This window comes from Cimex lectularius, unplaced genomic scaffold, assembly GCF_000648675.2.
Source record: "Cimex lectularius strain Harlan isolate CLEC.00 unplaced genomic scaffold, Clec_2.1 scaffold294, whole genome shotgun sequence".
NCBI lineage: Eukaryota > Metazoa > Arthropoda > Insecta > Hemiptera > Cimicidae > Cimex > Cimex lectularius.
The window spans coordinates 247,367-259,905 of record NW_019392821.1 but is presented as its reverse complement, the minus strand read 5'-3'; the positions used below and the strand labels follow the sequence as shown (position 1 = coordinate 259,905).

Genomic DNA, 12,539 nt, shown 5'->3' with positions numbered 1-12,539 from the left:
TCATTTCAACTTAGATCATTTTGACTCATTGTAAGTAATTCTAAGGTAATAATTGTAAGATTCCCCAGGGATCCTTGCTCTTAAGAAGGGAGGTTTCATAGTTATAAACTATCGTAGTTATTGATTAGGATTCGGGTTGTGGTCTTCAAACATACAATGTTATAATAACAATAACCAAGCCTTCGACAAGTTTTATTGTCTTCTTCAGGGGACTCCTTTGTTGGTTTGTTAATTTTAAAAGTAATTATTATTGTTTATGTATGAAAGAAATTAGTGAAGAAGAGATTTTATATATATGACGAATTTGTGTAACAGGTTTAAGTTGTGACTTCGTATTTGTAAGTAGCAACAAATTGACGAAATAATTTATAACTACCTAACTATGTCCCTATGTCTCTGTAGATGCCCTGAAGAAGACAATAAAACTTGTCGAAAGTTTGGGCGTTGATATAGTAACATAAGTTTGAAGACTACACCCGAATCCTAATCAACATCGTATTGAAGGCTGGTTGATCGCATAGCAAACATTATCGTAGTTATAACTAACAGTGCGTAATAAATAAAGTGTATAGTTGTACCCTCTCTCTCCTTCTAGAAGTATGCTTGTTTCCTTTGCTCTTCAATCTACCTATTATTATGTTATTTGCTGTAGTCGAGGGGACATTGATAATAGTAATCAATTATAAAAAAACTTTAAAAAACGTCAATGATGGGTAGTTTTTTTATAACTTATATAATAATGTGTGGTGTTTAGTGACCGTTAGTCAATGATTATTCGGAGATCGTGATGCGGACTGGTGGGACGTAGTTTTAGAAAAATTCACTCTCAACACGACACACTAAAATGACATATCTACAAACAAAAAAAAAACTTTGAGCCCTGAAGATGATTTCAATAAAGATCGAAACGTTGGCACGACAAAGAAAATGTTTTTCTAAAACTCATGTCACACCAGACCGCCTCTCACGATCTGCGAATAATTATATAATTATGGTAATAACTATTACACAAGTGTTTTTCTTTAGAGCGTATGTACGGTCAAGAAAGGGTACAAATAACAGATCTTAAGGCTCAACACGAAGGCGGATAATGACGCTTTTTCCAAGTGTTCTAACGAAATATTAAAAAAAACAACTTTATCCACGGCCATATCACATTATTACACAGTTTGCTCATCTTCCGTAATGGAAAAACTTGGTGTATTTTGTGAAGTTATTTCCCCGTCCGCTGTTTCCCTTTTTCAGAGGGGGCGTTAAGGAACGAAGGCAAGACCTCGAATATCCCATCAAATTAGGGTAATTGGCACGAGACAATTAGCGGTCGAAAAGTTTTTGAAGTTATCGACTTGTTGTGGCCTATTCCGTAGCATTATTTTCAGATTTCTTTGGCGACGCCAGGCTTACAACATTCACGCTTAATTAAAACTGCATAACGGGCTAAGCGCACCAAAAATGCTAAATATTGAAAAAATAACACGTTCAATCTCATACTGAAAGAAATTGGTTATTGTTTTGAAGTCGAAAGGGAATTTTTGTTTAGGTTTTCCATTTAGTTGACAGGTGGTGCAAAAGAGAGGTGCGAAATAACGATTCGTTTTACAAGGAAGAGGACAACAGGACGTGAAACTCATACCCTAGACTGGACCTGGATTCCATTTTCCTCGAAGTCCAAATATCTAACATGGAATCAACACATAATTAAAACCACGCAAAAAGCCAAAATTGCCTGGGGAAGGTGCAGAAGGCTCTTCTCCAAAAACTGAGGATTAAACCCCAAAATGACTCAGTGGCTATATACCTGCGTCCATCAATGGTGATATATGGGTCGGTGATGGGCGGTCCAAGACTCCTTAGGCCATAGTAATTAAGCTATTAAGTGGCACCCAAAGACAAGCTTGTTTCAGTATCACTGGAGCTATGAGCACTAGGATGCCTTGGAAGTGTTTTTAAACCTCCCATCACTTTATATTTTAATTTAAGGAGAAGCCAGAGCAGCTGCCCACAAGCTCACAAATGGACAATCATCTGCAAGGATAGGCCATGTAAATAAACAATGGAAACTGAGGGAGGAGATGAAGGCACATGCCATATTAGGCATGCCAATCGATGCCACTTCTCCAAAATACAATATTATAAAAAGTACAAGGTACTGCTACCAGAACTGAAGAATGGGTCAAAGTAACACCGCTGAAGGTAAATTTCTACCGGTACACACTGACGTCTTCAAAACTGAGAGGGCACCGGGGCTGGGCTCGTCGGGATGAATCCAAAGACCGAACTGACCCTAAATATGTAAATATGTTACAGTTTTCCGTCTGAAATCATAGCGATTGAATATTGCACCAGGGAGATAAAGAGGAATACAATCCCGGAAGATAGCCGTCTTCTCTGACTGGCTGACAGAGGAGGTAAAGGCAAAACGTGTTTGGACCACCAGGAGCCCTTTCGGAAGTCAGCGACACTACTGGCCTGACTCTGCCAAGGGTCCCTGGGTATTCGGGGCTTAGAGACCATGAAAAGGATGACATATTGGCCTCAGAAGGTGCCAAAATTGACTCTCTAGGTCCCAAACCCTGCTGTGGGCTAGCAACGTGCCAAAAATGAGGATACATTCTAAAATGGATTCTTAACGAGTCCAAAGTTTAAAGAAATTATACCTCAGGAATGAGGTACGCGAAGAGATTCATAGAAGGGCCATCCGGAAAAATTACAAAGGAATTAATGGAAGAAAGCCCCAACCGAACCAGGATTCTCGTTGTGGACTGCTGACAGGGCACTGCCTCCTAAAAAGGCACAGGATTACGTACAGAAGAAACACTGTACAGATACTGCCAGGAAGAGGAGGAGACCTAAAAACACATTTTTTGATTTGTAATGGTCTATGCAGGTCCAGATTTTTGCAAATAGGGGAGGAAAAGTCGGAAGCATGATTCTACACTAATGAGCCGTTGGCAAGACTATGGAGGTTGATCAACAATCTGAAGCTGACCGGTAAAAGCCGGTTCTTTTATCCCTAACCCTATCTTTATCCATTTGGTTTATCCTACTTAAGCACACAAATATTTTTTGGGGAGTTATTTAAAAAAATATAGTTCATGAAAATTTTACACCCTTAATGAACTTGGAGGAAATAACACATGGTGTTACAGAGGTTTCTTCTCAATTAAATACTCAAACTATTCCGCAATATACGGATGTTGAATATACAAAATGATTGGGTTACTTAATCGAAATGCGGGCCAAAAGCTTTGATTAGTTGTTGTGAGTTTTCTCATGTGTTCACAATACATATAGAAAGTAGTGTGTAATTGAAGCGTATATTTATAAAATAATACGTCTAATCTTCGCGAACAAAAAAAAATTCTTTTCCAATCCTGTAGAAATTTTAAATGACATTTTAAACAATTATTTTATTTAAAAAAAGAATTTAAATTGTGTTTTTTTCGTAATTTGTTTACTACTTTACAAAGCGCTCAGAGTTTTTGTAAAATACCAATCAAATGAATCAAGTGGGCAGATGTAAAGAGACAAATCTTTTTAAAAAAAATCTTTTTGTAGTTCTTTGTATTTGTGAGAGAATGGCTCCAACCGACCTAGTGAACTTTCTTTTGTTTTAGCCTTTGAATGGTCTCCGGCCACCATTAGAAGGTCCCGGTTGGCCGCAGATCCCACTTTCCATCGAATCGTACCAGTGTAACGTTTCCTCTTCATGAAGAGTGGATTCCATTTTTTTCCTACCCGCCACTATTAAGAATATTTTTTCCGAGCGGCCCTTGTCGAACTACTGAAGGGAAAAAAGTGATCCCGCTTCGCGTTTCGCTCAAAAGAACCGAGTCAATAAAAATCCCCCATTGTGTTCGACATTCTACAATAGGAGGCTTAAACACGAAGTAGAGGCGAACTCGGTAATAATAAGAATCTCTTGAACTGAAATTGTCTTCTCGGTGGAAGGATTTTTTTCGTTGTTACAAGTTTTCCTACATCGGTCGAAAACGTCGAGATATGTGGGCTTACAATTTTTAACTTATTTTACAACCTAGTGGGTACCTTGCGGGCTTTGAGACGAGGGAGGAAACGGTTTGAGGAGAATCGTATTCGCCAGAGGTTGGACCGGGTTTTCTTTCTTCTTTTCTCTTCTCTGCTGTCGTCTGTACTTCCAAAGCCTGTACTTTTTTATCAACCGTCTCTTCCCACGCCTGAACAGATGGGCCAAGTACCTGAAATGAAAATAAATATTTAACTATTTTTCTTATTCGCCAATTTAATAATACGCATGAACCAATGAAAATAATACAGTAGAAACACTGCAATAAGTTAATTCGCTTTCACAGCGGGAGTGTCAAACTAAATATACATAAGCAATTTAAGTTTTAAATTATAAATTATGTTTCATTAAATGAGTACTAACGTACTTTAAATGGGTAAGTATTACTTCTAGGCCGAAAAAAATTAAACATCTTTGTAATTACGAGCAAGATATAAGTAATTAGTGCGTGAATAAATTTTATTATGATTTTATGATCCTATAGAATTATATATTACAAACAATATTACACATGTAAATTTTTTTTACAAGCATTAAAAACCGAGTTTAAAAGAAATCTTTTGGAAAAAAAGAGTGCACTCATGTTTCCAATATCTTTTGAATATTAAATATTAAGTCTGTTAATAATTTCAAATAATTTTTCTTTTTATTTAAGGCCTTGGATGAGATGAAAAAAAATGAATTGCAATAATTAATATGGAAATAACCACCAACACTAACACATCTGTGATTACTAATAATACCACATCAAATCTACCAAATACAGACAAACATACATTTCCATGCCATTCATTCACGGCCCCACATAAATTCAACACATTTCTATCTTCTAATAACTTTAAAATAGCTTTCAAAAACTATAAAACTATTCACACACTTTTTTCCAAAATTAAGGAATTATGTTGCTTCGATGACATTGTTTAATTTTTTGACTGCAAATCTGGTGCAATTGCAAAGACGGGTGGGTCACTGTTTCTGAGAAGAATGATGGGAACACCAACCCTCAGATTAATGATGTGTGGTGGAGATCCAGATAAATCGAGTAAATTTAAGTATTCAGTTGGATAATTTACTCCTTCATCTTGATCTACATCAGAATCTATTGATTCGTAAGTAGCTGTTTCTCCTGGTAACATATTAATGAAATAGATATCCAAATGTTTTGCAGCTCATGTTGCATGTTCACTTAACGATTGATGACTTTTGTAATCTACAAATACGCGTTTACCAATTCTTCTTGTCAGTGACTGATAATGTAAAAATTGTTTGGCAATTTAATCCAGCTAGTTGTTTCTGCAATTCAATTTTTTCTATTTCTAATATCCCACAATTGTAAAGCAAAATTTTCTGTACAAAGATCGTTTTGTAATTAAACACGTATGTTTGCTACTTTCAGTTATAGTAAACACTGTGCTTACAAAAGTACGAATCATCATGTTAAAAGAAACATAAATCAAATGTACATAAACATTTATTTAGAAACCGTGAGATGCGATCTGGTGTGATGTAGGTTTCAGAAAAACATTTTCTTTATCGTGCCAACGTTTCGATCTTTATTGAGATCATCTTCAGGGCCTGGAATTTACAAATATTGTTTGCATATAACAATTTTGGATGTGGAAAAGTGAATTTAAATGCAAAATATATTTTTTATATATTCAATCAAAGTATTTCTACTCACTCAAAGTGTTTGTCTTCTGTGTTATTGTGTCATTCTTGCGAGTCGTGTCGAGAGTGCCAGTGAGATTTTGCAATTTTGTGTTTATATACGTTGGATTTTGAGGGGGTGGGGAAGGATGTCGGTACAGGAAAGACATTTTTGTATAAGGCGTCGGCTTCTTTAAGGTGAAAGGAGCCGACGAAGGGAAACAATGTGTTGGTAATGGCTCGGCCAGATTATCCTTTCTAAATTGTTGGGAAATTAGACTATGTGAAAAATATTTGTTGTGTACGCATCGGACGAGAGAAATCTGTTTAATTTATGTGATAGGCCTTGGATAAATGACATGGAAATGTATGCTGGTTTGTTTGTATTCGATAGACTTAATGTAGTATTATTAGTAATAGTGGACGGTGTGAAACCTACATCACACCAGACCGCATCTCACGATTTCTAAATAAATATCGATTAACGGTCACTAATCACCACACGTTTGTCCATAAACAATTTAGACAGACTTCTACTGATACGCACAAAAAAAATTATAGTTAATTTGATAATTGAGGATCAGTAGACCATAACTTTAAAAGGGGTGAATGCGTTTTTCGTTTATTGAGTTTCCTCGGGGCGGGGTCGGCCTGTTCTTTAGCCTGACAACGAGGGTTGTTTTGGACCCGCAGAGGGCGTGGGACTGTAAAGGAAAACCCAAATGAAATAAACCCCTCTTGATTCTTGACCCGTAAAAAAAGGGGTTCGCCGAAAGAAGGTAAACCGTTGATTCAGAGGCCCTGTTTTCGTCACGATGATTTTTTAAGGAAAAGACTGTCGCCAATTTTGCAAAAGCGAATCATACTGCGAAAACTGCCACTATTATTTTACTTGAAAACACAAGTTTATCTATTATATCGACGGAAATAAATTTCCTGATGCGTATTGTCTTCCACCTGTTGAAGATAGCGCAAACTGAGCTCTGTTGAGACGAAGGACGTCCGTCTAAGGGCAAACAACGAATCGAGTCCTTCCGTTTTTCTGTCATTCAATATTTTATGATGTTTCTTTTAACATTGTTTATATAAAATAATGGTTTATTTCGTTTGTTTTCCATTTGAAAATAATCATATCATCTGATCTTTCCATAATGAACGTAATTTTATTGGCGAGGTTTCACAGATTATATTATCTTCCTTAACGCAATACCAACTTTGATTAGTTGAATAAATATTTTATATGATGGTGGTCTCTCTCAAACGCATTCTGAGCTATTCGTTTATTGACTATTTTTACAAAACTATTCGTTTATTAGTTGTTATGCGTTCGAGTACGAACGCTAGTTGTTTGTTGAAATATATTCAATCATGAATGCTTTAACAAGTTAACAATATCACGTTTCTTTTCTATATTAAAAAAAGATGGAACAATGCGACCCTTCTTGGTGTTGTGTTCTTACCAAAACGTCGTTGTGCCTGAGAGACCTACAATTTTTATAAATATTATTGTACCACTGGTCGTTTATTATATATTCACCCAAAATATGTTATCATCTCAAAATAACCAAACTTATTATTTTATGTAATGTGTCTTAAGGACATGATAAAAATGTTAAACATATAATTAATAAGGAAGAAGGCAGTTTTTTGTTTTAGTACTTTAGTTTGTTCTCTACCATTTTAAGTAGCTTTTTAAATACTTTTTTTTAGGGTATCCGACTGTTTGATCATTTCAGCCCCGAGCGCATGCGAAATACCACACACTCCCAACACGCACTCACACAAATAAATACATTTCCACCTGAGTACATTGCATTATTCTAGTTATTAGATGGAGTACTCAATGTTCCTCCATCAACCTGCGTACAATAACAAACTAATTTAATTGGGGTCGATGGGGTACTTTTATAAATATTCCGCCATCGACCCAAGTCACGTACACAGCTTGAAGAAAATGCTTTTTAAAAAGGTAGTTCCTACTCACAGTAAGTTGTTTTCAACGATCCGGATTTCGAGCTTTTAGCTCATCATCAGGTTGAAGGAGTTCTGCAACCACGTCTCTCGACATGAATTGCAAAAAGAGACGTGGTTGTCGAACTTCTTCAACCTGATGATGAGATAAAAGCTCGAAATCCGGATCGTTGAAAACAACTTACTGAGTGGGAACCATCTTTTTAAAAAGGACTGAACACCGCACACCACACCATTCATCATTTCTATACAGCTTGAGGGATGCTATTTCACTGTCAGCCCCTCCCCATTCACTCTAATAAATACGTATGGTGTTTAGTGGCTGTTAGTTAATGATTATTTGGAGATGGTGAAATGCAGGCCTTGAAGATGATCTCAATAAAGATCGAAACGTTGGCACGATAACGAAAATGTTTTTCTTAACCTACGTCACACCAGACCTCATCTCACAATCTCCAAATAATCTAATAAATACACTCACTCATACAAAACACAGAAACACAAAACATATATTTTGAGGCCATATACAATAAAAATTTACAATTCCACTAAAAAGTGGAACAGGGTACCCTGATGTTGTTCTATATATTTGTAATTTGGAAAGTTTAAAGGCCATCAAACAGCTGAGGTCATCGCCGGTCTTCTGCGTGGGTATATATCTTTCTCTAATCTTTCAAGCGTATTTTGTTTTTAAACTGCAGCCATTTCAGGTCTCGATCTGGTAACAGACTCTCTGCTTTTATAAGTCCATATCCTAAATTGTTTTACCTCTCTTTTGCACTCCTATTCTCAATTACACTAGATATACAAAACATACATACATCATCAACCTATTCAAACGTAGAAGTCTGGTCATTCACGCCCCCAGACTAGTCGATATTCCTCGGGACGGGGTGGAACAACACCTTTCTTTGACGATAATAACTTACTTTTACTCTCCTGATCACACATTCACCCCAGAGTACTTGCGATTTCTCGTAGCGGGGTTAAACAATCTCTTCCTTTCACGCTAATAAATTACATTCATTCTGTAGTTATAAAATCTAGAATGTTACAATTGCAGTATAAGTTTTAGATTTTATTTTGTATAATTCGGCACGGAAATGATAATTTTTTTGAAATGAATGTAAAATATATCTACTTATTTTCAGAGCATTAAATGATAGCCAAGAAAAAATAGGAAACATTTTTTGAGTGTTGCATCGCTTCATGACAATTTTTTTCCCTGACTCCAATACTTGAACTAAGGATTATGAGCAGGATGAAATTGTTTTACTTAGCTCCAAATGCTTCAAGCTCTGTTGGGTCAAATCAATTCGACAGCGTTTGTACGCAACAACTTGCCTTCATAATTAAACTATGCCATGAAATTAGTTTTCAGTGAATTAGGTAGTGCAATTTGCACGCCAAAGCTGAGTTACAAGAGCGTGGAAGTTTCCACTATTGATCCTTTCTTGGAATAACTAGATACTAGAATTTAATTACTATAACTAATTTTATCAAAAATTATTTGTCTTAAATACTGGAATTTTAATTAATAAAAACCCTTAGTTAAATTTATACTGATGTTTAAATATGTTTCGTTAGTGTGTTTTAATTAATAAGTGCCAGTTTAAATTTACATTTTATTTATTTATGTTATTAAAAAAAAAAAATGTGTAACTGCTAAACGAAACGATATCAGCCGAGCCGTGTTTATTCTGTACGAACGGTGTAGCTGATAAAGGTTCTTTAAACAAGATGAGCGTTCGGCTTGAATCTTCTAAAATTAAACATCCTCCTGGTTTCTACGCTTTGAGGTTGTCTCTAGCATAATTCCTTTCCTCGAAGCTACCTTATTATGTTCCAGCATTATGAGCTTTGTTGTAAAACGATTCTTATAAAATAAAAGTAACCCCAGCTTCGTTGCTTCGACAGAAAAAGTTAAATTGTAAAGTACATAATAAATGTAAAATAAATAATTCAATACTAAGTTTTTTAAAATTATTGTATTAATTGGTAACATAAGATGGAAGCAGTGGTTGGCGTTTTTTCTTAAATAAATCGAAAAGTGTGAAATTTCATCTGAACCAATTACTCTCAAATAGCAAGAAAGATCAAAATTTGATTTAATGCAAAAGTGTTTTATGATTTATCATGTCCTCATTCCCCAAATAATTTTTTTCACTTTTTGCCAAATTGAAGAATTACAATGTTAACTTTAAAATCCACATAACACATTCCTTGTATCAATGAAGTAATGTAGTAAGGTTTTTTAAATCTTTTTATGCCTCATCATCTTTTCTTTTTTTAACTTAAAGACAGTACGGTTGTCGTGGCGGAAAGACAAATAACCAAAGCTGTGTAAAGCTAGTGACAGTATAAAGCTATATTACTTTGTAAGTTAATATTAGACTTTAAAGATAGAGAGCTCTAAAATTTAATTAATAACTTTTGCCTCTCCCTATCCTTGATCTCGGGAAGTTTAGAAATTAATAATACCTGATGTGAAACAACTACAAACCAACTTGATTTTTGTCAATTTTCAAATATTATGAACTGTTAGTCGAAATTGTAACAATTTGGACGAAATTTTTTCTGCTTCTCTACATTTTTTCTTTCGTGTGTACAGTATTTTTGTAGTTTTATGGTGGGCAGTGTGTTGATATTGAAACGAAATAACAGACGTAGTTTGCTTTGCTATTTTCTAACACTTTTGTCATCCTAAATGTTATTCTGCTATGGTTTCAAATCTATCATTTCTTAGAACTTGATTTTATAAATTGGCTCCAGTTGTTTTTTAATTAAATATAATTTTTTTAGTTAGTCATTTCCTTATTATATATTTTTTACGAGAGTTTCTAACAGCAAATGACTTGCAGGGGATTTTTCACTTATTTATTACAGTAGAACATTTGGATTACGTGGTCAGTTGACTAAACAAAGCTCATCAGGAACATACTTCAGCACTGTTGAATTCTTGTGAAACCCGTCCTTAACTCTCCTTTAAGTAACGTATTACTTAAACTTTAACCACTTGGCTTCCTTAGATGGGCTGTACGAGGGACACAGGAGGATTGATTATAATTTGAGCCCGGCGGTGCGTGAGCTTTAACACTTCGCAATAATTTATTATTGTCGCCAGCTCGTCCAGGACGTCTGTGCATTTCGAAGAGCCTGATATTGGACGTTATGCCGCTAAATGGAATTGCTGAGGATTACATATCACCAGCTAGGATAAGTCCGTGAATAGATCTTTACAAGAGCGGAAAATTACATTTCCGACATGAAGGCCCTAAATAAATGAGAAGCGGGAAGAGCGCATAAGACCTTTTAAAGCAACAGTAAGAAAAATCAAATTTGATGTCTGTTTTTATTTTCTCAGAAAGAGGATATAGAAATTTCTAATTGTGAAAAACGATAATAAATATAAAAAATAATTTAAATATAGTATGGTGAAAATTATGCATATTTGGAAAATGACACTTCTTTTTTATCCTAGAACCTCCACCGTAATTTGTATGATAACAAATTAAAATTATATTATGTACACTTCCATAGGATTTTCCATTAAGTTTATTATTTATTTACAATGTCCCAATGAAGAACCTTTGTCCTTTTTTAATATTTGTAAGTATGGATCTTTTGGGAGTATCTTTTTCTTTATGAGTGCTGGTTCAGTGCCTTAACCGTTGTAGCCTGTACATATATATTAAAATATCAATGTATTAAAAATATTTATTCTATTATAAATGTTATGCTTTTTCTTGGTCCACAAGACTGTCACTAAGGTCACTTGCAAAACCCAGGTTAAGAGAAATCAGCCAAACTGGCAATCAACGTGAGGAATTAAGTGGCGAGGAGTTTTCGAGGGTTTGGATGGTTCGAAAATATTTTGTGGATGTTTCGGAGAAAGGGTCGCATCGATTTGTTGACAAAGGAAACGCTGAGGTCATTGTGGATAATAAGTCCAGTGACTTAATAATGAGCTTTAACAATTTCGCCAAGTACTTTTGATTAGAAGGATAGGGTGCGCTGGATATGGATGACTTGGAGGAACCGTAGAGTTCCACTGCGTATGTCCAAAGTGGCCGCAGGAATGTCCTGTAGAGTGAGTTCAGTTTTGACGGACTAAACGGATTTAGGACCTAAAAATTTTCTTGGTTGTCCAAGACGTCAATTAATTGTATAAAAGCCTTATGTGCTATACGTCAGTCAAGGTCCTAAGTATCTGATTTGTGTGGGAGCTCCATGTTGATGTGCTGCGGAGAGAAAGACTGTTATTTCTCATTTTTCATAGTTCTTCGATGTTGGAGATTACTTTGATAAGGTACGAGTAAGATAACAGAATCAACAGGTCATCCGCAAAGCTTGTTGGGATGTATAGGAAAGTCAGCAGTATTATAAATAGTACAGACATGACATGGTATAGACATAAATAGTATAGACCATACATGATGGGTCCAAGAATGCTCCATTGTGGGTCGCCGGCTTATATCGGCCTGATATCTGAGTATTCTTTGCCACAGCTCACATAAGCAGCTGTAATTAGTGTGCCTAAATAAGGTGATTAGTGGGGATATTTTAAACTATAGAAACTGTGATATATCAGCTATCCAACGGATTAACTTTACTAATTAGTGAATGTGTTTTTAACATTTTTATTGAAAAGGTGTTAAATATATTTCAGCTAGACACTACTAGAGTTAAAGTAAATAACAAATCTAAATTTCCAGTCTGGCTTTCAAAAAAACCCAAATCTTTAATAATTGCAACAATGATTCCTCAGCGTAAATTTAAGAAAAATTCTTCAATATTTAATTATAAAAACTTAGACTGTGATATCGACATATATATATATATATATATATATATATATATATATATATATATATTT

General features: G+C 35.1%; 1 protein-coding gene across 9 annotated transcripts in view; it reads right to left on the bottom strand.

The window, feature by feature from the left end:
- LOC106670970 (voltage-dependent T-type calcium channel subunit alpha-1H) overlaps positions 1 to 12,539 on the bottom strand; it is a 112,388-nt gene that overhangs the window by 38,651 nt on the left and 61,198 nt on the right. For all 9 annotated transcript variants that reach the window (XM_024228413.1, XM_024228410.1, XM_024228414.1 and 6 more), the window contains one exon: positions 4,048 to 4,217. In XM_024228413.1, the coding sequence (XP_024084181.1) occupies positions 4,048 to 4,217 (170 nt within the window). The remainder of the gene's footprint in view (positions 1 to 4,047; positions 4,218 to 12,539) is intronic.